This window comes from Vombatus ursinus, unplaced genomic scaffold, assembly GCF_900497805.2.
Source record: "Vombatus ursinus unplaced genomic scaffold, bare-nosed wombat genome assembly UNPS02014789.1, whole genome shotgun sequence".
Lineage (NCBI taxonomy): Eukaryota > Metazoa > Chordata > Mammalia > Diprotodontia > Vombatidae > Vombatus > Vombatus ursinus.
This window is the reverse complement of record NW_020954567.1, coordinates 3,563,424-3,590,869: the sequence shown is the minus strand read 5'-3', so window position 1 is coordinate 3,590,869 and position 27,446 is coordinate 3,563,424. Positions and strand designations below refer to the sequence as shown.

The following is a 27,446-nucleotide window of genomic DNA, read 5'->3' as shown; positions in this document are numbered from 1 at the left end:
TGAATAAACCAAAGTATGCTCAAGTTCAAGTCTATTTGGAAGTTAGATCCCTGGTTTTGAGGCAGTATAGATGAGGCCTGTAAATACTGTAAGCTTTTATTTAGTGTGCTTTGCCCTTAGTATTCAAAATGGGACCCAGGATTCTCTAACTTCCAACTCTGACTGGTTTCACACACATTCTCTAATGTTTTTCATAACGAGTCAACGATAAGCATTTGTTAAGCATTTACTATATTCCTAGCACTGAGCTAAGTGCTGGGGTTACCAAGAAAGGCAAAAGAGTATGGTCCTCAAAGAGTTTACAATCTAATGGGTGGAAACAACATGCAAATAAATGTACATTTAAGAAATATCTAGGATGAATTGGAGGTATTAGCAAAATCCTAAAAACATTTTTTAAAGTTTTATTTTAATCGTATTTACTAGCCTGCAAAACATTCCCTAAGATTTCCTATGGTCTTTAGTTTTATATCTAATAATAGCTAGTATTTATATAATACTTCAAGGTTAGCAAAATGCTTTAAAAAACATGATCTCATTTGATCCTCACAACAACCCTGGGAGGTAAGTGCTATTATTTTCACTTTTTGGCAAATGAAGAAACTGAGACAGTTCTAATAATTCAGTAAGTGACTGAGGATGAATCTGAACTCATGTTCAGAGCTGTATCCACTATGCGACCTAGCTGATGAAACTGATCTAGGCTTCAGTACCCTCAAGATTAGACCACAACACCTGATTTGGGGTGGAGAGCCTGGATTAGTCAAGGTCCTGCTTTTAGCCAACATTGAAATCTCAAAGGGTACTTTCTCCATGAAGCCTCCCCTTAATCCTGTCATCATTAGTGACCTTTCTACTTGGCCATCACATAGCATTTTTGCACCTGCTTATGCACTTATCTTTAAATGTATATTATAGTATGTAAGCACTTTGAGTACAGGGGCTGTTTTTTGTTTGTCTTTGTATCTTCAATACATTGCATGGTGTCTAGCACCCTGTGAGTACTTAAAAGTTTATTGATTGGGCTGAAATGAAAAAAATAAATCTGTAAGACCATAAACCATCCTCCAAATAGTATGGGCTGATCATATAAAATTAAATTATATTAACACTAACAGAATCAATGCATGTATGTATATATGTATGTATTTAAAGTTGCTGGTCTATAGTTAGAAAAGCTATGTTGATGTTGTGATGGAGACATATCTATCTAGTGTCTGTCTTGAACTTGGCCATTCCAAGTTTTACGGGAATGATCGTGAAACATCTGGGGACTCTTAGGATTGTATTTCTGCTCCATGATTGAGGCCAGATGTTACATGTCCTTAAATTTACCTCCAGAGTATCATTAAGTGGGATGCCCAATAGCAAGGCATGAACCACAGGTCTGACCACAAAAATGTTTTGGGGGATCCTAATATCCTCCATTCATAAGATATAATCTGACCCAGTAAAAGGATGCCAACCTCATGTGGGATGCTGTCCCATTTGTGTTTTATTTCCAAGGCTGATGCCTCATTTGAGGTCATCTTAACCCTTCCTGTGTTATCTCTATACAAGGCAATGGTGGTGAAACTGGTTAGCTTAGCAAATTGGAATCCACCATCCTTGTCTCACAGACACATAGTAAAGTTAGGAGCCTGATCCTCATTTACACCTTGCTACTGAACTCATCCTGTAGCACTAAGAGTCAGTAAGCCCTTGGAATGGACTTATGTTTTTTATCTCATGAATGTTGCTCAGTCAAGTTATCTCAATTGCATCAGATACAAGTATCTCGAGATACTGACATTCTGGCAAGATCATACTATCACATAATAGAAGGAAAGTCATCCATGAGAACTGCTTTGCTCTATACACTTTTGTTTACTTGCATCATTAATGCCACAAAAGATACTTGGGATATAGACAGCCCAACTCTAGGTGAGCAGTGGGAAATTCATTTTCCATGGGATGTGAAGGATCTAAACATCTAAAGAATGTTTACATTCTTGTCTGGGGGACAGGACTAATTTCTTATTCCCGTTAAAGGTAAAAACAGGGCAGCTGCATATAATGTTTTTACTTCCCATAGTTATATATTCACATGGGTCAAACACAGTGGAGGTCATTCTAAAAATGTCTATTTGTTTATCTGAGGTACCCAGGCTATCTTGTTCTTCAGACTTAGCTAACGAAAGCTAAAGCTAGAACTATACTGATGTGTACCTAAATACACATACCCTATGCCCATTGCTACTCCAAACACAAACACATATCTAGAGTTCATGTGGCTTGTGAATATTTTTAATGACCTATGATTTCATTTGTCTGTAAATTTCCTCCCTTCTAGAATTTAGGGTCTTAGAAAGTTTCCAAAAACTTGGACAGATTAAGTGATTTGCCCATGATCACATCACTAGTGTCAGAGAGGGAGAAAGACTGAACTCAGCAATTCTTGATTCCAAATCCATTATCTTCTTCTCATCCATGTCATGGTGCCTCTTATTAGAATACATAGTAACAATTAACTAATTAATATACAGATTGAGAATTCAACTCAGTACTTATAGAGGGAAAAGATGTGTGCTTATATATACACCTATTAACACACATTCCTATAGTTTGTGCTGATACATACTATCTTCCTCTATACAACACAGGATAGGAAAGAATCTGGATACCTATGTGATTGCATCTAGATAATTCAGAAAAAAGGTATTTTTTCTTGAGCGAAAATAATCTGACTGGCTAAGAATATATAGCACCAATTTCATTTCTTATGACATTTGAATTTTCTTTGGCTATATTAACCAAGAAATGATGTACATAAAAAGTACACACAAAGGTAATACACATGCCTAGCTTATGACAAACAAACAAAAAATGAACACACAGAGATCTCTCCTGGCAAGGGTTCATAGACAAAGTCCAATGCATGCAATACTCTATGTAAGCTAGCTCCCACCACACATATCTTTATATTCTTCATTATTACACGGGAAGACATATACACTAACACATTTCTGACCATCCAAGAGACAGCAATTACCACAGATTATCAGACCGACAATGACATGCCATGTAAAGAGAGACACTGAGCCAACTCTGCATCCCAGAGACTGGCATATTCAAGTACACTTAGGACATTAACAGTAATTTACGTGCCATCACTGAGACAAAGCCACAAAGGCTCCGTTGGCAGCCTCTTATTTTGAAGCCTATTATTTGTAGGAGTTACAAGCTATAATCACAACAGAAACTTTCAAAACCCTTATCTTCGGTGACGCACCAAATCTATTTCAGAGCTGTAATTGCTATGTCACCAGAGAGTTTGCAGCTTAATGCACTCAAATGCCGTTTGGTGTTTGCAGGGTCATTACAGCTAACGGAAGGGGGAGGAGGGAATGGGGGAAGATGAAGGTGGTGAGGAAAAAGGGTGAGGGGGAATATGGAAGGAAGATGCTCACTGGGGGAGGGAAGAGCGAGCAAACCGCTTTCAAAAATTGGGCCCTGCTTGCTATTGTGCCTAACTTATTTTTAGAGGAATGCTGTTTAAAAAAAAATTCTATGTACTGAAGAAATGAAAGTGAGAGCAAGGGGAAAATTCCTTTGTGCTCAAGAACACGATGTTGATTTGCCACGCCTGATAGCTCTTTCTTAAATACTGGGGGACACCCTGTTTTATTCTGGGCTCATCATCCAAGGCACTATATACTCAGAGGGGAAGAAAAAGAAGAGGAAGAATTGATTTTGTCTGTTAATTGCTTCCAGCAGCCCCCAGCAGAGGGATTTTTCCAGCTGTGTAGTGGTTTGGGGAATTTGCCTTGATTTTATTATAAATCTGTTTGCTATGGGAAAGAACAGTAGACTTGTGCAGAATCCTAGAAGTTTAGAATCATCCAGGATATGCCACCATATTGCCTTAACTAAAGACAGATTCCCATTCTTTAGGGGTATAAAAGTTTCTACAGCATTCCAAAATATGAATGAAAAAACCACTGATGACTCAAAGACTCAACCTCTCATCCAAAAATGGGTCTGGCTCAGGTTAATAATCAATAATACTAACATCTTTCTATGGAACTTCAAAAGTTTACCAAGTGCTTCTCTCACAATGGCCTTGTAGGATAAATAATGTAAGTTGAATCAGCTGCATTTTGCAGATAAAGATATTGGGGATCAGATAGGCAACTTTCCTGGGGTCACACAGGGAGTGTCAGAGCCAGGATTTGAAACCAGATCTCCTGACTCCATGTACAGTTCCCACAAACACAGACTATACCATGTCACAATCATCAATTTAATAATTTAGCTTATTCTGCATATATATGGTTTGTACCCCAAGCTAGCCTGCAGGCTACTTGAAGGCAGAGGTTTTGTCTTTTATTTGTTAGTTACCCTACCTTTTCCCATCTAATTATCCAATAGTGATTTTGTTGAACACATGGCAAGTCCTCAATATAATACTGACTGTCCTCTGGTTCCCTGTTATTATCTTTTAAAAATTGTCTTGCTGTTGACTCTGAGGTTTTGCTTTTTTTATAATTCTGTTTGGTGCAGACCTGAGATTTTATTAGCATACACAATTCCTAGTTTAGAAACCCCCTTCTGCCTATGGAGATTGGTCACTGGTCTTTAACATATCGTTTTAAAGCATTATCTTGGAGCGCTCAAAGGTTAAGTGACTTATTCATGTCCACAATAGTGAGATGTGTCAATGACAGGACTTGAATACAGTTCTTTTTGATCCCAAGTTTGGCCATCTATCTACTACATTACGCTGCCTCCCAAACTGTTCACATGTGGCATATATGCCAACAAAGATTGTTAAATAATCAGATTTTGAGGGGTTTAAAAATCTTCTTAGATAAAGACACATTATTTCTATTGTACAGAATACAGACTGAAGTCTTCCTGTGATAGCTCACCATAGCATGAAGATGGCCCTGAGGTCTTAAAGGCTTTGCTAATGAAAAATAAGCTTTGGCAAGTTCTGCAAGCCCTAAAGCTTTTGAATATCCTAGTGGTGCACTATGTGTCTTTTGTCTAGACTGGTTTGGAAAGGCTCATTACTAGTGCAATGTATGCTATGCCTTTAAGGCCTTTTGTACATGGAGCATTTTAGTAAATGGAAAGGGCCAAAGAAGTATTTTTATGTAAAGGGAAAGCCGTATCAAATGTCAAAGGATATGGTTTCTGTTATGGATGAACATTTGGTACTAAAATGTAGGGAAATAAGTTTGTTTTACTAAAACATGCTAATATATGTGTATGAAGAAACAGATTTAAGAAGTTATTTAAACATTTTGGGTAAAAAAAAATAAGCTGTGGTGTAAATACAAAGACATAAGTCATCTTGAAAATGATGGAGAATGATGCTTCATGTGTGAAGAATTTGATGTTTTAACGATGCAAAGAAACAACTTTTACACGTTAAAAACTAGATGAATATGAGGGTAAAGAAATATAGTTTCAAGGACACCCAAAGACTGTGTTAAAGACGTTAGAACTCTAGGCTATTATGGTACCTCAATTCATTTGCATATTATGACTAAAGAGGGTAAAATTTAAAATAATAGCAATCATATAAACATCTGAAGAATGAAGTATGAACAAGAGGAATACTAATTTAATAAGCGAAATTTGAGGTACTGTGACTTTTTAAGTGAAAGGTAAGTCACTGAGAGTCAAGAACCTCATTTAACCATTGAAGGCATAGGAACTAGTGAAAGAAACTGGCGTAGGAACCTGATAGAAAAACCTTAAGAGTAGAATTGAAAACTGGGGAAGGAGGCTGAAACTGCTGTCAGAACTATGGCATTTAGAAGCAGTCAACAGACAGAAGGCTTCAGTTGAGCGATCCCTGACTATATTGGCCAACAGCTTCATTGACAGCTATTTTCCTTCATTCTCACATAGAGCTGAACCTTTTCACAATGGTTTACCTCTTCTTGCTGAAACATCTGGCTTAAGAAGGAAAAATAGGAAGCTTTGCATTGGTATCCTACTAAGCAAGCTAGGTTTGTTTGCCCAGTTTAAAAAAAGTCAACCTCAACTGTGTTTCTGGGATTTCCATTCTGACTGGACAATTACCATCCATGTAAGTGAATAACTGAATGAACTGACTGGTAGAACTGAAGGATAGCCAGTTTGATGAACTTTGCGGTTTTCTGGCTTAAAGAGAACTGCTATTCACTCTTAAAAAGGAAAAAAAAACACTTTCTAAGCATCCTATTAAAGGTGATTGTAACTGGAAACAGTTTCTAAATGTTATGTTTAAGTAGAAGAGGAAGATTTGCCCCGTTGAAGAGTGGTAAGGACTAACTGTTAAGTAATCAGCAAAGTAACCATTTCTTATAGTATTTATATCCCTGAATGGAGCATAACATCAATGTCTGCAGTGCAGAATTCTGAGGTACCATAACAAGCACACGAACTTTCCTTCTTTATGTGTTTCCTTGCTAATTTCCTTTTTCTGAATGTCCACTCCAACACAGATATTAAGTGCATTTGGAGAAGAGTACAATCCAGATTTATACATGGATAGAGATGTATTTTTATCATTTATGAATTTGTTTTAATATATCAGTATTCATGATGCCTTGTTTTTTGTTGGGCAGTTATGTTTAAGATCTAAAAGCATATTATTGTGAGAGGCAAATTAGGTAAATGTCATGCATTGTGTGCATGCATTACATTGTGAATGACTGGTTGCATGGATGGAAAATTCATCATATAGGGGCTAAATTGCTAGAGTGGCAATTAGAGGAAGTGCATTACTCCTGAGGATCCCAAGAGAGTTTGAACTTAACAGTGTGGTAGTAATCTATCTCTGAGACCCTAGTCTTGCTAATATGAACATAGGATACAGCAAGTGAGTCAATCCAGAGAAGAGTGAGTGACAACAAACCCTGTTCTACATGTGATACACATAAAGGAATATATGTATGTGTATATGAATGTATGTGCATATGCATGCATGTATGTGTAACTATATGATATATGTACACATATATGTATATATGTGCGTGGAGGTGTGTGTGTGTGTGTGTGTGTGTGTGTGTGTGTGTGTGTGTGTGTGTGTTTATGTATGTATGTACAGCTATTCCACATCATACCACTGCTGATATTATGGTCAGGGGGTGCTGAAATTTCCATGTACTAACTTTTGAAGACTGTCTCCTAAGTAAGTCAGAAAGGTATCTGTGTCAATGGAGATAGTATCCATATGGACAAAATGACAAATTCTTAAAGGACTAAAGTATATATCAGGTTAGAGGATGTTTTGTTAGACTTTTCTAGGATAAGAATCCAGTCTCATCTAGGAAGGATTTTCCTATACTTTTACACATACAATGAAGCACCAAACTACAAGTCACATTCAACATTCAGAAATAAGCACTTTGAAGATACCAGGCATATAAACCCATCTGAGAACCTACCTGCTACAATGCCACCAATAATATAAGGGAATATCAGGCTTCCTGTTACCATGTCTAATTATGGTTTCTGTTTTAAAAGACTGTGCATAAGATAGGAGGACAATTAAAATCAAAGGCTTGAAAATAGGTCTTCTGAGGAATGATTAAAAAAGTTGGAGCTGTTTAGCTTAGAGAAGACAAAATTAATGGATGACTTAATAAAGCTTCAAAGATATTAGAAGGCTTTGGCTATAGTGATTTAATAATTCATTGCTTCTCCATCTTTATAAAGGGCCAATAAAGAAAAAAAACTGAATTCCAACATAGAAAGAGGTACCTTAAATTGGGGATTGTTAACCTGGGACCCAGAGCTATTTTTTTTTAAATTTTGATAACTGTATTTCACCAGAATTGGTTTCCTTTTTATCATTCTATGCATTTAAAAATATTATTTTGAGGAGTCCATAGGTCTCACCATACTGCCAAAAAGGTCCATTACGAAAACACACAAAAATATTTAAGAACCTCTTATTTAGACCAAAGGAAAGATATTTTCACTATAACAGGGAAGATGGTGGATGAAACTTCAGGGTTGGACCACAAACACCTTCTCCAAAGAGGAGGAGGAGATAGTGCAATACAGAGTCACTGAAAGAGGCCTATTGGTAAAAATTGTGGTGGGAAAAAAAAAGAATTTAGTTTCTTGTCCATATTAGGCACTTAATAAATTTCTGATAAATTGGTTGACTGAATTGAACAAGTAGACAAATGCTGGTTATAAATTAAATTTATGGTATCTTTCACAAAAGGGGAAAGAGGAAGAATAAAGAGTCATATTTTGTAAATAGAGACTTTCGAGACAGCATTAATGCCCAGGCATTTAAGTCTGTATAAGTCTTACGAAATAAACTGAACAGAAATAAAATATACCAAGAAAAAGAAAATGGAGAAATACGAATGAGAAGTGAAAAGATGAAATTTGTGTTCATGGCATGTGACGAAGCCCTTCTGTTTTTCACTTTAGAAATCTTGCTATATTCTGTTTAAATGTATTTGAAGCTCTACGTGCTGGAAAAGATACATGCAGGCTGACTCTACATTAAAAGCCAAGCTTCCAAACTACTGCTCCAAAGGGCAGTGGTTAATGAATAATCTTAATTATTCAATGCAAATTAGCTTTTCTTTTTCTCTCCAAGCTTTAATAGCAAGCTGAGAAAGAGGCTCAGAAAAGGTTTCCTCTGAAAAGAAGCACCATACACATTGTGGACAAGCACATGGAATAATCACAATTTATCCCTTTTTTTCCCTTTCTTTTTGTGTTTGTTATGAGAAAAAAAGGCAACAAAAGAAAGTAAAAGGGAACCTATCAGAATGTTAAGACGGAAAATTAATAGTCTTTTGCTCAAGTGATAGTTAAGTTTTAAAGTTTTATCCTTCCAGAAAGAGGAAAGAGTAATGAACTTACAAGCAGCTGGCCTAGGGTTTTGAGACAAACTTCTTCATGAAGTCCTTTATTATTTGTCATGACAGTTATGTATAAATCTTGAAAAACTTTAAAATCCAAAAAATGGTTCACGACAAGTTAGATAATATGTTTTTCTAGGGTCCAAAAATAAGCCAAGGTTTTAAACTAGATTGTGATGAAAGAGTCAGAGATTAGTGAGAAAGGTACCAAACTGTACCTAGGTGCTTTTATGTCTTTAATTCTTGCAGCAAATTATACTATCATTTTAAATTAGGAGAATCTTATTTATGTATACTCAACTTTTTTAAGATAAAAAGAACACTCACTTTTTTTCCCAGAAAAACAAAACAAAATAAAACAAAACTTGAATCGAAAATAATGTCAATCTGTTGCTCAATTAGCTATATGTATGGAAAGCTTAAATGTTTGAACTATAAGGCATAATATGAACAAATAATTGAACACGTACTTGAATGTATACTGAAGTCCTTAGAAAGACTGAGGTGTTCACCTTACAAATCTTTAAAGTCACAACAAATGTTCGTTTCTTTACAAATCAGGTATGTGCTTAATATGGCGTTTGTGGAAACATCTTTTTTGGGGGGTGAATAGTTATCAAATAATTTTAAATGTGTAGATGATGAAAAACCTTCATTTAATAAAAAACAACTTGTGGGATCTCTCAAAAGAAGTTAGCTACCCATCTGCATTGGATTGACTAAGGCTTTTTACCTCAATGGAGGCAAGGAGGCTACACTAGGTGACCCTGATGTCCTTATTAAGCCAGAGAAACTGGGATGATTTAAAGAGGCAGAGACTGCCCACAAGCTAAACTGTGGGTAGAACTTCAAGGGCAAACATCTAGAAGACTGCACAAGAAAAATGGGCTTAGCTGTGGGATTTTAAGCAATGTGGGCTTGTTCAGCCATCAGGCAAGAGACAGGAAAGAGCGGCCATCTCCAGAAATCAACGTAATTGCTTCCAACATTTCGATTCAATTAATATTTATTCAATTCCTAGAGGGGCTACATCACTGTATCAGGGACAAGCCTAGTCTCCACTTGGGTTTTTGAAGCTTTGGCAGTGTTTATGGGAGCAAAGGGTAAAGCTAAGCTAACTTACCACACTGGCCCCCAGAGCATGAACAAGATCTCAGCCTGAGGGCAGTAGGGTTGAAGAGCCTCATCTGGGAAGGACACTGCAAAATACTAATTCCACACGCAAAGGGTACTGCGTATATTTGTGTTCATAAATGGGAAGTCTTTGTGCCTTAGCTTTTCCAAACACACAGAAATAAAACTGTCTCCTCTTATTTGTGGCCTGGAATTCTATCCCCTTTTCTTCATGCACTTTCTCAGAAATGGCAAACCACCAGCTTCGCACAGACTCAGAGGATGCTGAAACTGGAAGGGACCTGAGAGATCATTGGGTCCAACCCCCTCATTTTGCAGATGAATAAATAGGTCTAAAGAGTTGAAATGACTTGCCGGAGCTTGGACAGGTGGCAAAGCCAGGACCAGAACGCCACTCTCCAGCTTTCCAGCCCACTGCTTTTTTTATTGTGTCACATTCCTCTGGCTTCGGCTGTTTCTCTAGTTTCCCACAGAGGAGAATGGAAGGCCTCCAGCCCTAGAGTTAAGTGCACAAAGTTGTGGGGAGGAAAGCCAAAAACAGACTCCCTTAGGAGTCAACAGAGAAATGTGGCTACCAGGTTTGACACAGCCTAGGACCCAGAAAAAAAAAAAAAACCCTTCTTGGTTCCTTATCGATGAACGTATATATACATCAGGCATATGATTCTGTTTAGTACCCACATCACCCGGACCAAGGCCAGCAAAACTGGCTGTGGCTAATGCTAGTACCACAAAGAGCAAAGAAGGCTCCAGGATGTGATGCTTATTATTATTATAAACGCCTGGCATGTTTGTTTGGTTTCATGGCGTTTGGTTTTTCAAACTATCGGCAGTTGATCTTGAAATCCTTCCTTCTGCTCTATTATTTCAACCTCGCCCCCTGGGATCTAAAGTTGGCAGGCTCCCCAGCCTCTGTATTTCAAAAAATAAGGAAGAATAATCTCAGATAGAGTTTTCAACTAGTCCAGAGGTGAAAGAACGTTCTGAGGCATATCTGTGATCTCCATTGGACTCACAGACAGTGTGCTTGCAACTTGACCTGCATACGTAAAGCCACGGAGCCACCTTCTCCATTTGCTAGAAGATACTGACAAGAAGGTGGTGATGGAACCAAAGGCATCGGGTGCCTTTCTCATCCCTTCAAAAGCTTTCACGCGGTCCTTATCAGCCAGATGAATAAGGTGAAAAATTAAAGGAGTCAGAAGGTATAGTTAAGGAGATTCCTATGCTCATGCACAAGTTTACCAAGGAATTAAATGCCTTTTGGCTTCAAATTCTCAGTTGAAGGCTTTAAAGTTCATTGTCCTAAATGCTTGTGGGGGGAAATGGACTTTAATATGCTTACTCTTTTAAATCTCCTGATGGTTTTCAAGGAAGAATTGCTAAAATTAGATCATAAACCACTTGGAAGCATGAGCCATTAGACTGTAAGCACCTTGAGGACAAGAGCTATCTTTTGCTGCTTTTTGTGTCCCCAGAGCTCGGCATGGTGCCTGGCACACAGAAGGTGCTTGATAAATGTTTACTGATTGACCCACACATTCAATATACCCACTAACCCCAATACATAGTGTTTGATAGAGGGTCAGGAAGTTTATGGGTACTTAATAAAGTCCAATCTTGTTTAATGGCCTGTTAATTGATGGGAGATTGGTTTAGCCTTTTGCTTTTTTACTTCCTCATTTAGATATTTTGTTTTTTGACTATGTTTAACTTTTAGCAGCAGCACTAAAAAGCAGACAGGAATGGAAGTGAAACTCAAACCAGACAATTTTGCCATTCTGCTTTTTTTTTTGATAATATATTTATGAGAAGAGTGACTTAATGTCCTATATTTTAGGAAGTAGACACTGACAAGCTGAAGTATATCCAGATAAGTGCAGCTAAGATATAGAGGCAATTCAAAACCTTGTCATATGAGAGAAGAGCCTAAAGGAATTAGAAATGTTTAGTCTGGAAAAAGGAAAAAAAAATGAGAGTTGAACCATAAGGAGATTTTAAAAAGTAATCATATCATCAAATCTGGGATACATGGTTCATCTGTTTGGAAGGACATTGCAATTCTTGACCCAGTCCTGACTTTGTCTAGTCTAGGTAAGTAGATGCTTTCAAGGGGAAAGGAACTATTCAGACTTGAGTGTTTTGTTTTTTTTTATAAGGGATGAATCGCTTAATGGAGATAGAAGAAGAAGTATACTCTGTTATTTAAGTCTTGTGAATCATGAATCCATGCATGGGCCATAACATGATCAACTCTAAGATCCACACAGAACACACTTGTCCAACCAGAAAGACTCCACAACTCTTTGCCCAAAGAATAAAAAGATGTTGAGTGGTTCACTCTCCTCTTTGTTGCTGAATTAACCTGAATCATTTAAAAAATATCGTTCCCTTGTTGGTCAGGCATGGGCACCAATAATAATTCTCTCTCGGATTTAAGAGCATGTCTTGGCTATCCCGAAATGATGCTCAAGCTTAAAGTCCTGCTATATAAACTACTACAGCATAATTTTATTCAATAAAGGAACTTCCTAACAGAACTGTGGGGAAAAAAAAAAGAATGGGCTACCTTGATAGGTAGTGAGTTCACTGTCACTGGAGATGCTTAACCAAAGGTTAACTGACAATTTGCTGTGAATGATGTACATAAGATACCATGTGAACAGGTTGGACTAGATGATGCTAAGGTCACTTCCAATTCTAAGGTTGAAATATTGGATAAAATTGGGGTGGGAGGATATCTGAGGCTTTAATTATTCATATCCTCCATATTTATCAGTACCCTGCAAAGCTGAGAGCTGCAAACTATAGAAAAAGGTCAGTTGGCTAAAACTGGCTTTCTGATATCAAAGCAACAAGAAAGAAGAGGAAGGTGTCATCTTTTTTTGTTTTGTTTTGGGGGGGATTTTTTGAACCCAAGGAAATTCTAAAAAGGTCACAATGTCTAAGCAAATAATCTGAATTCATTTGGAATGAAAATTTCTACTGAATTACTAAAAATAACCCACTGAAATAGAGATTATTGACAAATGAAACCTAGAATAAGTAACATTTGAAATAAGATAATGTACATGAAGTGGGAAGAGGTCTCATTGGAATTGGGCTTTAGAGGATGGGTAGGAATTCAGAGGCAGAAAGCTGTGAGAAGAGAGGTGGCAAAGGAGGAGAGTCCAGGCCTTTGGGGTTTCTGTTACGTCTAACAGAGTCACCTCTGCCCATGGTCATTAGTGAAAAGGAAGTAGATGAAAAGATGTAAAATCAAGGAAGGAGGTATTTAGGCTGGGGCTCTGCAGGTACTCCACAGGTATAAACTTAAATGGGGGAGGGGAGAGTGGAGAACCTTTACTTTAATCAATCCTCACCATAAAACACTGATGAGTTCTGAAAAAACCCATTCAGACAAAAGAAAACATGCAGAAACTCAATACATTGTCACAGAAGCTTACACCTCGTCTCTGGGCTTTTACAGCTGTTTTCTATTGGGCACTCACAACTATTCAATGTGATGTAAAAAAGTATTGAGCATGTATGAGGCGCTTCATTATTGGTGATAGAACAAGAACAAAGAAAATAGTCCTTGTCCTCAAAAAGCGTGCATTCTACCTACTGTGTGTGTGTGTGTGTGTGTATACAAATGCATGATGTATTATGTATTTTCTATAGATACATGCATACACACCCACATATACTGATATAGATAGACAGATGCATTCATTGTTGCTACTATTGTTATTGAGTTGTTTTCAGTCATATCTGACTCTTTGTGGCCCCATTTTGGGGTTTTCTTGGCAAAGGTACTAGAATGGTTTGCCATTCCCTTCACCAGCTCATTTTACAGATGAGGAAACTGAGGCAAACAGGGCTAAGTGATTTGGCCAGGGTCACAAAGCTAGTAAGTGTTTGAGGTCAGATTTGAACTAAGGTTTTCTTGACTCCAGGCCTGGCATTCTATTCTCTATGCTACCGAGTATATAAACACACATAACATATATACATACATACATACATATATATACATATACACACACACAAATATATGCATATATCTATCTAGAAATGTAGATAGATATATGTATATATACACCCACTCATACCTCTCATATATGTGTGTGTGTGTGTGTGTGTGTGTGTGTGTGTGTGTGTGTATACACATGAGAGAGAGAGAGAGAGAAAGAAATGGGAGATAACTGTGCACACTAAGACCTAAGAGAGAGAGAGAGAGAGAGAGAGGAGAACAATTAAAACTACACTAAAACTCTGGGGACATCCTGCATGTGTAATATATGTATTATGTGTATGTGTATGTTATGTATATCTATATATGCCTATGTGAATACATATATATTCATGTACATTTGTATATGTGGCTTTTTAAACTGTAAAGTTTTCTAAAAATAAATGATGACTCTTCCTATTATTGCAGAAGGAGTTGTTATCCCCATTTTGTAGGTCAGAAGTTAAATCTATTGCTTACCCTATTGCTAGTTAATAGTTGGGGGACAGAAACTGGGCATCCTGACTTCTAAGGAGCCACCATGATGAAGCCATCCATCCTGCCCTGTTTTAGTCACAGACACGTCCTTTCAGGCAGTCCTGTGTGGAGACTAGATGGATAGAATGAGGATGAAGCCCCCACTAACAGAGAAGGAGACAGACTATCTCCCAAGCTCCACTCCCAGAGCACTGCTATTGTCTGGACCCCGGCAGGCTTCCACGGTTGTGTGTAGTTTAAGGATTTGTTTATTTTTCATTTCTTGGCTCCAAACTTTTCATTCCTGTTTCTGTCTCTTTCAGTCCCTGCTCATTTTTTTTCCTCTCTCTTCTCTTGGCAGTAATACTCTACTCCCCTACATACACATTTCCTTCTCTAAAACACATACACACACACATGCACTACTCAGCTTAACACAAAATACTACTTTATGAAAATGTATCTCCCTACAATAAGCTTAAGTCTCTTGGGTGGGGTGGGGGTGAGATAATTTAAAATTGATATCCAAGTATCATGTCTTATCATGATGAGATTTTGACTCATTTATTCTGTATACTAAAAAGCTAGAAATGGAGTCAATACAGCTCACAGAAAAATTAATGAAAAATGATAGACTCTTTCAAATGACATTTCCATGCCCAGTTTTTGCAGCAGCCTTATGTAATCAGACATAATTGTCTGCACATGTTCAGTTACATTACTTCAGAAACGATTCCCAGCTCCACCAGATGACGTCAGGGGTCAATGCTGAACCTGAGATCCTGAATGCTGCTCTCTTCTCTGCTACCCAATTAGGAAGGAAAAGGCTCCAAAGAGAAGAGTGGTTAGCCACATTCCCTTCCAAGTCACATGCGCTCTCTGTAGCTCCCTTTTTTGGGTGTGCCCATGTTCCTGTCTCTATGTTTTGATTTCTTTGTGAGTCCCTCTTATATGCCAAAATGCAAAGGTCCCTTGGGGAAATCCATCCTTTATCTCACAAAATATTCAAGTCTACAGAGAGGCACGCGTGTGCTTGGGTGTGGGCACAGATGCACTCTGCAATGCTGAGGCTGTTCATCCTTCCAAATTCCTCTATCCCCAGTTCAACTGGTAGATGAGCACGGTCCCTATACAGGAGGCCTTTCTCTTCAGATATCTTGCCTTGACTTTTGGAGAAACAGCCATTCACGGAACCCTTGAAAAGACAGAGGGAACCCAAAAGGCTGGCTCTTCTACCTGCCCTCACTTCTTGAAACCTTCCATGGAAAGGATTTGACTAACCAATGAGAATGCCCAATAGGGTCAACCTTGCTCTCTGATCATCGCAACTAGAAAGAGGTCTTGATGTACAATCTGGGCAGGAGGCAGAGGATAACTGACTATGGAAGACAGTAAACAACGCATCGCTATTCCTCTCTCCCCAAAGATTTTATCTCCATTGCTCCCCAATTTGCAGCCATCCCAATAGCAACAATAATAAAACAAATACCCATCAAAATCTTTCATGTTCTGAGCCACCCTTCTGCCTGAGCCTCCAGTGACCTCTAAAAGCCCGGAAAATAGCCCCCCAATCCAGAGAACAGCCTCCTTTTCCAGGCTGCCCTCTTGTCCCAGCTTGCTGTCACCGCGGCTGAGATGGCGGACGATTGATCTGAGAAATGAAGTTGGATTGCTGTCCCGAATCTACACTCGGTTCTCCTTGTGTCTGTCTGATCGATTTCACTCTGTGCGATATAGCTTGTCGCTATGAATTTTCATGCTCTCCGGGAGCCGCCAGCGCACCCAAGAACAAGTAGAAGATGGTTCATCTGTCGTTCCCCCCCACTCCACTCCCTCACCATCTTAATTTTTTTTTTTTTTTTTAGCTACTGACTGACTGGAGCAAGGTTTATTTTTAGACAGTGGCCCTGGTTGCAATGGATTCTGGCCACTGGCTCTCTTGCCAGGGTTCCCAGGCCTCAGTCTGTGGTGACATTTTCTACCACTGTTGTACTAGGTGTCACCTGTTTAGCAGCTCCTCTCAGCTGAAGGCATGTGGCCGCAGGTGCTATGCAAACACTGATTGTGTCTGACAGCCTTAGACGCCAGCTGCCTGCATGAAGCCTGCCCGATCCCCACTTTTTTGTGGGTAGAATGCTGCCGTTGGCATGACCGATACAGAAGCAATAAACTAGGTGACCGTAAAACTAAGACAAGTCCTACTAAGTGGCATTCTGAGCCCGATGGCTTTGAAATAATTGGTAGTGATAGAATGAAAAAGGAAGGGAGGAAAAAGAAAAAAAAAGCCTATTTTTCTTACACTGATGCCCTGCGGACTGTACATCTGACTGGCTGCAAGTCCGTCACTGTATCCTCCTGTCTGGCTGATAACATGGCGAAGGGTATCCACCTAAACGGACGAAGAACAACAAAGAAGAAAATTAGCCAAAGAGAAAGACATCATCATCATCATCATCAACGGGCAGGATATATTTTGGACATGCCAAACCAGTGTCATCATTTTGAGGGGTGCCCTTCTTGAACATAGGATTCAGTAGAGGGAAATGCCCACAGTTACTTCATCATCAGCTTTGAATACAATTGTGAAGTCGGTAAAGAGAGCACAAGGAGGGAGATGAAAAGCAGCTGACCTCACTGAGAGGGAAGCAGACTCATTAAGAAAGCACATGAAGATGTGATCAGGGGAAAGAGCACTGAAGCATTTATCCATTGCCCTTTGCTGTAGGTTAGGCTACATAGCTTTTCAATTCCCCAATGTTCTTTAAAGCCAGATCGCTGATTGGAGACGGCTTGGGAAGTCATTTTAGAGGATAGCCAACTTTTTGGTCATTTGGCCAGAATCTGTTCCAAACATATTTCCAGGGCAATGTTTCCCAAGCCAGCAGCTAGATCACCAACAAGCTGGCCAACCCCAGACAATGATGCTTGCTGATCTGCGTCCAGAGTGGGGAACTGGATTCATCTGGATCAGAAATTCCCAGAAATTCTCCACCCCTTTTAGAGAGCATCATGATTGGAGAAAAGAAAAGGCTTCCTGTTTACTGAGAAGCACTGAGTTCCTAGATTTGTTTCCAAACGTGGAAGTACACTTGTCAAAAGAAAGTGAAGTCCCTCCTCGCCAAATGTGATCAAGGAAAAATGTCTATTGCACTGGAGTGGGTGGCTTTTTGGTTAAGAATGAAAACACAACATACTCATATATTTGCCCATTTATTTTTTTTTCCTCCTTTTAAGCAGACCTTGAGAGCTCTGGTGTCCAACGAAAGTGAAGGAAACCTGGAAATGTGAGAGAACACTTTGAACCCCTCATTCCTTTCCTTTAGTGAAAAAGAACACATAGGTCGGTTCCACTTGCCAGATGTGCATTGGAGTACCTTGACTGTTTTCCCTGTAGCATCTCTCCTGCCTTCCTAGTATAACTGTCAAGCCAGAGCCAAATGCATTCACAAAGTGTGGACGAGATTCCCCAAGACAATGGTTGTTGTTGCATTTTATTTTATTTTTATTTTCGTTTTTTATTTTTGTTTTGGTTTGGTGGTGAGGTTGGTTGGTTGGTTTGATTTTTTTATCTTTCTCTCTGTACAGGTGTAGGAAATTGCCAATACCATGGAGGGCTCACATTTGCTTGGCAGTACATTGGCTGGGTCCCTACCTGTGACTGCACGTTGGCTCCAACCTGGGCCCCTTGGTAAGAATCCCCATTGAGTGACTGCACGCTCATGAACAAATCTCCAGAGTTTGACATGTTAAAAGAACTGGAAGAACCTGAAAAGGAAAGAGTGAGGCACCTGAATCATAGAAAGGAAAAGGATCAATCCCCGCAACTCTCAGCCAAGAGGAAGGACATCATGCAAAGCAATCCCCCCAAATGAAAATGAAAATTAAAAACAACAACAACAACAACAAAAACACAGTTTGGTTAGTAGTATGAAGAATAGAGCAAGCAATAAAAGGTGCCAACGGTTGAGGTTATGCAAAGCCCCAAGATATGCTATATTGCCAGCAAGACTGTATCCTTTTTGTGGCTTCCAAGCCGGGAAAGGGACAGTGGTTAATTCATCTCATCTCAGTCTTCCTGGAAAACGGAGGTGGACTCCAAGGTGATTTGCAACTTCTCCCTCAGTCTTAGGACTATCCATGAAACTAGACAAATCTAAAAAACTGGGCCAAGACAATGCCAGTCAGGCCACCCACAAGAGAAAGGTGACCTATTGAACCCCATCATGAGTGTGCTGCTTCCATATCAATTTTTCACTATCCATGGAGCAGCACTACACGGGAGTCAAATATAAAGGCAACGAGTATTATGCCTAAGAATCTGTCTTTTGTTCAGAGTTCCTTGCCATTCTTTATTTCCAGGAAGGTAAAGCCCACGATGGCCTTAAGGGCATTAAGAGATTGACAAACTTAACCCTTCCATACCATCTACCTAGAGAGATGAAAGAAAGAAGAAAATCATGGGCCAAGGATCCTCCCTAATTAGATCTAATATAGATAATAACATAGGCCTTTAGAGTGGGGTAGAAAACATTCAGCTTTCTGGAATGGAGTCCTAGCTAGCCAGCAGTGCTTTACTAAAATACTATTCTACTCTACCTTGCCTTCTCCATCCTGATAGAGCACAACTTGAATGAATAAGGGGAAAAAAAGGCTCAGAATTATTGTGGAAACTATCGTGCAGCTCAGCGCATTAAGAGAGAAAGCTCAACGTGCAAGGTTTGGTTATAAACATGACATTAGCCTTGAAAGGGAGAGACTTCAGGGGCCCAGGTCAGCTCCACTATACTCCTTCCAAGCTCATACTGCTTAAATTTGCTCCCTTCCCACACATCTCGACAGCCATCATCTGTGTGGAATCACCCAGCAATGATTCATGCGTAGGCTCTGACACTTGATTTCTGGTTTCTTTACAAAGACAGGAATTTGAGCTCTTCTAAAATGACCTTCCTGACATATTGCAGGAGTTGGGGCTAAAACAACGATATCTCCTGACATAAAAAAGTATGCTTAACCATTACTGGTACTCAACTTGTAGACAACCACTAACCAGCTGAACCCATGTTGCTCAAAGCTCATCTCAGAGCATTCTGGTATTGTTATCAAAGACCAGGTAACACAGAATTGAGGTGGGGAGAGTCCCCAAGTCCACAGTTTGGTTTTAGCCTTTTTTTTTCCCCTAGAGAACGTCCTCACCAACCACCCAAAGTCAACAAAGAATTAGCCAACAACTTCACTAGTTAGGACTTCATCATGAGGTAAAGACAAAAGGCTCATTTACATCCTCCCTTATTGCCACATGGCTGTTAAGAACTACCCATTAGTTTTAATGAATAAAAAAAAAAGTTGGAAAATACTTTCTTTTTTAAATCAAGACTTCCGGAAGTTATTTATAGAGAAGCCCAAGTCTACAAGAAATAAATGTTTCTAGAGGGTATTTGATTGCCAGCTCCAAAATTTTTGTTCTCCTCCTACCGTCTGGAGTGAGAATCTTCATTTCGGACCTAGCTCCACTTGAGACTTTTCTCCTTTTACCCCAGTAGCTTTCTCACTCTAGAGATACCTCCTCCTTTATGGCTCTCTCCCCTGAATTCACGGTGAATTCCTGGCCTGCACCACCACTGCATGAGGTGCCCAGGCTATTCATGCTCACATCACTCCAAGTTCCACCGTGACTCTCCAGATTTTCCCACTTTCTAGCTCCCTTCTATCTCTTCCTCTCCATTAGGATGTAAGATCCTTGAGGGTAGGGGTTGTGTTTTTTGCTTGTTTTTTTCTTTTTTTCCCTCCAGCATTTAGCACAATTCCTGACACATAGCAAGTCCTTAATAAATGTTCTAGCTGGCTATGGGGAATAGGAGAGAGCTAAATTCAAAACCAGGTAGACCTGGGTTCGAGTACCCCTTCTGACATATACTAGTTACAACCCTGGACGAATCTGGTAACTTCTCAGTACTTTAGGCAACTCTTTAAGACTACGATATAAGTTGCCAGAAAGCTACCAATCATTGGTAGAAAAAGTTTCCTCACCTGGGATTTCCCTACATTAATAAAATCACAAAAACAGTCCATAGCCTCACCTTTTTAAGGTGAATAGAAGAGATAGAAAGGTTGAATGGAAACAAGGCCAGAGTCTTTGCCTGATCTAGTGTGACCTACTACACAGATCATATCAAGAGTATTTAATCCAGATGCCTCCCTTTATGCTTTGGTACAGAAAAGAAGAGCCATTCTGATGAAGTTGTTTGTATATCTAGCAGAAGCAATACTGCCTGGGGTTAGGAAACATTGTATGCCAATGACTTAATGGTCAACATTTGGGATTTCCATCCCAGTTCATTTGATTCTCATTGCCTCTACTCATTTCACTGATAAAAGCCTCCTAACAGCATCTCTTTTACTTGTATCTTAAAGGAACCAAACCTAAGATCCCACTGGAGTCAACCTGAAGACCCCTGCTTAAACACCATGTTATATTGCCTATTTTCCAGTCATGGGACAGGAACAGAATGGGCAGGTTTGGGTGGTTTGTGGTCTGTGCTGCTGGTAGGAATGTCCACATTAGTGAGGATCACAGTTCCAGCTACTGCATTACAGCCTGAAGTGTGGCCGTTTTTTTATTTCTCTCTCCCTTCAAAACTTGCCTAAAACACCCACACTTTAGACAATCGGCGGACAGCTTACGGGAAATTAGCCCCGGGGGGGGGGGGGGGGGGGGGGAATACCTCCAGAAAGCCCAAATTCATTCCAACTAACAAGGTAGAAGCTGGGGAGGTAGGTGAGATGCCATTTATAAGATATATACTGCAATTGACACAGATTATTTCAAAAAATATATGTGCATAGATAAATTATAAATATGTCTGGCTGCTTAATGTACACAGAGATAAATATGCGCATACCAATGTACTTCATGTACAAATGCATTTGTATCACAGCAGTAATTGCAGAGATAGCCCCTTCTGCTGTTGGCAATGCTGTCTCAGCACTTTGCCATCTCTATACATCCATGTATGAACATGGCCATGGCCTCTGACTCTCTGATAAGGATCTGGGGGCCGGGGGTGGCCTGACAGAAGACTAGGACACTATTAAAACCACAACCCGGCAGACAGAAGTCCTTACCGATGATCTAAGAAACACATGGGCTGAAGGCAGCATGGGAACCTGGAAAGGCGTTATTCACAAAACTGATAATCTACTGAAAGGTACCCAATTTACAGTCAAATCTTGAATGAAGCCTCTTGAGGTCTTTAAAGAGCTGGAGAAAATCACCCGGCTTGCTGAGAAGGTCATTCTGGGACCCTGCCTGCAGCGTGTTGGGAAACGACAGCCAATTACTGGGAAGTATTTTTTTGAGATGTACCTTCCTTTCAGTTCATTATTCTCCTTTACTTATCTTCCAAAGCTTCTACTCTCCTCCCCTTCCATCCACTGCCATCCAATCTGTGCAGATGAGTAATAAAAATTCTCCATGAACTTGACTTCTACAGCCTTTGTGGATTCCCCATTTGATTCTTCCCTCTCTGCCAATCTCTCTTGTATCTCTACTCTTGGGGAACCTAGTAAGTGTGAGTATACTATTGCGTAAGGGCAGCTAGGTGGCATAGTGGATAAGAGGGCCTGAAGTCAGGAAGACTCATCTTCCTGAGTTCAAATCTGGCCTCAGACACTTACTAGCTGTGTGACCCCGGGCAAGTCACTTAGCCTTGTTTGCCTCTGTTTCTTCATCTGTAAAATGAGCCAGAGAAGGAGATGGCAAACCACTCCAGGACCTCCGTCAAGAGAACCTCAAATGGAGTCATGAAGAGTCAGACACAGCTGAACAACTGAACAACACTATGCTTAGTACTGGGGGTAAAAAGACAAAATAACAGTTCAATCTTGCCTTCAAGAAGTTCACATTTTATTAGTGCTTCCTGGGGTGATGTCTACCCATTTGCCACTCACTTACATTTCAGGGCAATGAAAGAAAACCCAACAGGCTGTACGGTGCCGGGGCAGAGAGACAAAAATCCTCACTTGATCAATTTACTGAAAGCCACTTAAAAAGAAGCCCTAAATGCAAATATATGAGAACACTCTGCACTAGGGTAGAGATGCAGGGGAGAGGATGGTTACATCGTAATAAAATCTACAAATTTTAAATGTGTTTTATAATATGCACCAAAACTTGGGAATTTTTTTTAAGGAATAAAATTGTCTCTTTTAGTGTATTTGTTAAGTGACTTCCCTTACTCAGAGACTACACATTGACAATGGCGGAGGGAAAAACACAACTTGCAATTTGTTGTGGAGAGCAGAAGAGTAGACTAGGAGTCAGGAAGAGCTGGGTTTATGTCTTTCCTCAAATACTTATTACCAGTGTGCCCTTAGAGAAGTCACTTAGCCTCTCTCAGCCTCATCTGTAAAAATGGAAATAACAATAGCACTTCACAACCTCAAAGGGTTCTGCAACTAAAATGTTAGCCACTGATAAGTGGCACAATGGATACAGCACTGGACCTGGAGTCAATAAAACCTGAGTTCAAATCCAGTCTCAAACACTTGGTAGCTGTGTGACCCAGAGCAAGTCACTTAACCTCTGTCTGACTCAGTTTCTTCATCTACAAAATAAGGATAATAATAGCACCTACCTCCTAGGGTTGTTGTGAGGATAAAATGGGATAGTTATAAAAGGGCTTGGCAAACCTTAAAGTGCTGTTAGTAGTAGTAGTATCATTGTTATTATTGTGATGATGATGATGATGATGATGATGATGACAATGAAGATACTCTCCATCCCTAATATTAGTAACATCCACTTTGGAAGTCAAAAGTTCCCACGGTTGGTTTGGGCAGGGAAATGAAAGTCTCATGGAAATGTCACCCTGATATATTCATGGAATGTATGATGTTAAAATTGTACCTGTCTAGAATGCAAAATATTTTATCCCCTCTAAATTCCCAAGCATTTACCAAGCAACTAGATGGGTATACAGATGTGATAAAAGAAATGCACTATCCCGAAATAAACTTCCAATGGCTAAAACAATAAAAACAATCTGTCTTTATGATTTTATTTTAAAAGCCTCTACCTCGAAGACTTCAAAGTTGACAATTATTAAAAATGCATAAAATCTGACAAATAAACAACAATAAAGGTCGTTCTAGAACAATAAGGATAAATTACTTTCTAACTTCACATTGATATCATACTTTTCTATTTATGGAATCTAGGAACCGTGTGTGTGTATACACACATACACAAACAGATATACATATATATGTGTGTGTGTATATAAATATATATGGTGTGTGTATATGTATACATGTATGTATTCTCTCACTATTCCTCCAACTAGCTTGAGGCAATTTCAATGGAAAAATATCATGCCCATTTCCTAAAGTGAGTAACTGAGGCACAGAACAATGACCTTAACCATCTAGTCAGGTTAGAGTCCTAGACCAGTTATGGGAAGAGAACCTAGAACACTTATGTTTCATCACCTTTCACATAATCTCAGCCTACCACTCTATTATTATTTATTCCTTAAAATTGTTTTTCTACCTTTCCCATTTTTTTTTGCCTCTGCTCTTGAGGAATCATTCCTGTTTCTTATAATAAACAAAAGCTTGGCTTTAATTCTGTACAGGCTGAATAGAAGGGTGGTCTTGTGGAATATGGCATTCCTCAGAATGTGAGCTTAAGTTAGGGTTTTAAGGTTTCACACTTTGCAGGCAGGAATGCCATGCTTGGCACTCCACATTACATTTAGAGATGGGAAGGAAAAGGATAGAGAGGTGGGGAAATGGAGAGGGAGAGAGGAAGAAATGGAGGGAGAAGAGGGAGGGATGGAAGGAGGGAGGGAGGGAGGGAGAGAGAGAGAGAGAGAGAGAGAGACTGACAGGAGGAATTCTTTCCCTTGGTCTTACAAAGAAAATTAAAAGGTCCCCTGAAGACTTATTAGACGAGTCACAGATCCCTATTACGCTGCCAGCTTCTCTGGATAGTTCACCTCCTACATAGCAGTATATACTGCGCAAACATTTTTTAAGGGAGCTGAGCTGTGGGGACAAAATCCAAATGAACTCCACTTTCACCACTCTGAAAGTAACCAAGCTTTCTGGCAGTGAGTGTCATGTGGGGCCTGTCACTGGCCCTTCAATGTCACTCCTTCACAGTGTTGGAGAGGGTAGCTCCATGTGAAGATGAACTCGCCACCATCTCAGACATTCAAAGAGTTAAACAAAATGAGGAAATTCTAGGCTTCCAGGCCCCCACACGCCCTGGAAGCTTCAGCCAATCATACTGCCTGACCTGAACATTTCAAGGCCTTACTTGGGGAAGGAGCCATTTTTGAGGCTCAATACAGCACTGATCTGGCTAATTCGACGGGGCTCTCAAAACCTACAGGCTTTAAAGGTGGAGGGGACATTCAAGACCATCTAGTACCACCCCTTCATTTGACATGTGAGCAAATTAAGGCCTAAAGAGGTTGAGACTCTGAGCATGTTGACAGCAGGATTTGTTTCAGTCTCCAATTCATATTGCTTATCCCAGTGCTTGGCACATAGTAAACACAATAAATGTTTTTTTTTTTTTCATTCATTTAGTGTTAAGGCTATGGTCATATAGAGAACAGGTCCACACAGCAGAACTGAAATCTACATTGGAGTCTTTGGAATCCACATTTAGGATACTACACTGCCTTTGAGAGATGGAAGTCTGTAAATATAGATTCTCCTTTCGATGAGACAATAATGAAGTTTCTTAAGTTCCACGTTCAAAACCAAACCAAACCAAAACAAACAAACAAAAAGCAAACAAACGGGGTATCCCTTAGGTCACTACAAATGGACTGCGGACACCACAGCAATTGGATGAATATGTAGCGACATTTATTTGGACTTTCTTCCCATAGAAAATGGTGTCCAAATTTGCTATTTTTGCACTTTCTTCTTTCAAAGACATTTCCCCTTCTCTCATTCTCTATCCTTTGTTTTCTTAGCATTGTCTCTTGCTGGTGTCCCAAATGAGATAAAGCATGCAAGGCTCCCTGCAAACTTTCTCGCACTATTTAAACTGGCAGCTATTATTGTTACAAAAAACATAGGTGTTCCACCCTCACCCAGTAAATCTGACCACCGGCCAACCCCCAAAGAAATGCATTTTTCTACAGTGTTTTCAAAGTGATGGGTGACATGTTCTTTTCACATAACAAAAGTACCTTTCCTGCACAAAACTTCAGAAGAAATACCCTGATGAGGCCCAGAAAATAACCCTAACCACCACACTCTTAAAAGATATACAAAGTTCCTAGGTCACCCGACCCTTGAACAACTTCCAACACCTCTACATCATTTTAACACTCATCCATCTGTCAGTTTTCAAATTGCTTCCAACTTCAATTAGAACATTTCCCTTTGAAATCACTGATTATCTGTTTGGTTCATCAGGGCAAGCAGTCTCATTTGAAGTTTGAGCATTTGTAAGTTCTTGACTTATCTGTGTAATGATCTTGTGTTTGTTTTAGGAGCAAAGTACAGAAAAGCCTATTTAAGACTTTTTTTCCCTCTAAAAGATGTTTATCTTTTGAAGCTCCAAGCTATTAGAAAGAGGTAATATTTTCTTCACTTTCTCATTTTCAGAAAAATGCTACAAAGAAATTCCTCCATAGTAACTTCCAATAACATAGGCACAAGTTAAACTTTTGGCTTAGAAGTCACAGAAGGAAATCCTTAGGAAGCTGCAATTATAGGCTTTGCTGGAATACGAGATCACATGATTACAGGACTAGATTTTGAGCTGGACAGGATCTTAGAAAACATTTATCCCAATCACTACATTTTACATATGAGAAAAGCAGGAGAGTTAAGTGACTTGTCCAAAGCCACACAGCTACTAGTGAAAGGGCCAATTTGAGTGTATGCCCTGGGACTTCCAATTCTTGAATTCTTTCCACTCTAGTATACATAAAATCAAAACTAAACAATTCTCTAAGGCTGGAAAAATTGGAAGATCTGGTTTAGTATTAAAATGCTGACTATTTTAGCTCTTTAGGGAAGGTTAAGAAATTAAGGCTATAGTGATAAAGGAAGTCCACAGTTCCTTTACTCGTATGGACCAGTCATGAATCAAAAACCATTCATGATTCAGATATTCTGTGCCTTAGAGCACAGAATCTAGTGCCCTAGATTCAGGAGGACCTGAGTTCAAATCAAACCTCAGACGCATAACACTTACTAGCTGTGTGACCCTGGGCAAGTCACTTAATCCCATTGCCTAGCCAAAAAAAAAAAAAAATCACATATTCTGTGCCACAGAGAGAAAGAAGGGGTTTGGAGAATAAAACTAGATTATATTCACAATCAGTACAGTGCTGGGCACACAGTAGGTGTTTAATAAATGCTGGTTAAATTGGATTGATCCTTTTTTTTTTCCAGAGGCATTCAGCACATTTTCACCAATCCAAATGATACTGAACTACTTGGAAAGAAAATGGCGAAGATATCAACCTTCCAATAGAACACATCCAATATGGTAGCCACCAGCCTGTCTAACAAGTGACCAGTTAAAAAAAAAGTGACCAGTTGACAAAGAAGGACACATTTGGTTTGCTAGACATTTACTTGGATCCTGTATCTACTATGCCATACTGTGAAAGGTATAAAGTGTCTATTTATGTAGGGGACCACCGTAGGGTTAGAAAGATGGAAACTGCACTGACTTTTGCAGTTTTTTTAAAAATCCTGGTTAACAACCCCCACCCCCAAACATTGTTTACACATACTTTTACTTAAACAAATGAAAACCAAAAATAATAATGCAGCTCTCTAGTTTGACACAGCCTCCAATCAGAGATAAGTATGCATGTCGGGTTTAGCACTCAAGAGTCCACATGGTAACAAGGCAGAGAGCATAGCCCAGCACATCATCAACAAGTCAGCTTGAGAAATGAAGAAAACTTCTGCAAAGAAACTGTTTTAAAAGCTCC

The 27,446-nt window shown here is 39.4% G+C and overlaps 1 protein-coding gene across 2 annotated transcripts in view; it reads right to left on the bottom strand.

Moving 5' to 3' along the window:
• The window catches only part of PBX1 (PBX homeobox 1), a 327,785-nt gene that overhangs the window by 10,019 nt on the left and 290,320 nt on the right, over positions 1 to 27,446 (bottom strand). Inside the window, exons 7-8 of one of the 2 annotated variants that reach the window (XM_027868534.1) lie at positions 18,125 to 18,237; positions 16,772 to 16,861 (exon numbers count right to left, since the gene is read on the bottom strand). In XM_027868534.1, coding sequence (XP_027724335.1) covers positions 16,772 to 16,861; positions 18,125 to 18,237 — 203 coding nt within the window. The remainder of the gene's footprint in view (positions 1 to 16,771; positions 16,862 to 18,124; positions 18,238 to 27,446) is intronic. The other variant, XM_027868536.1, reaches the window with a different exon arrangement.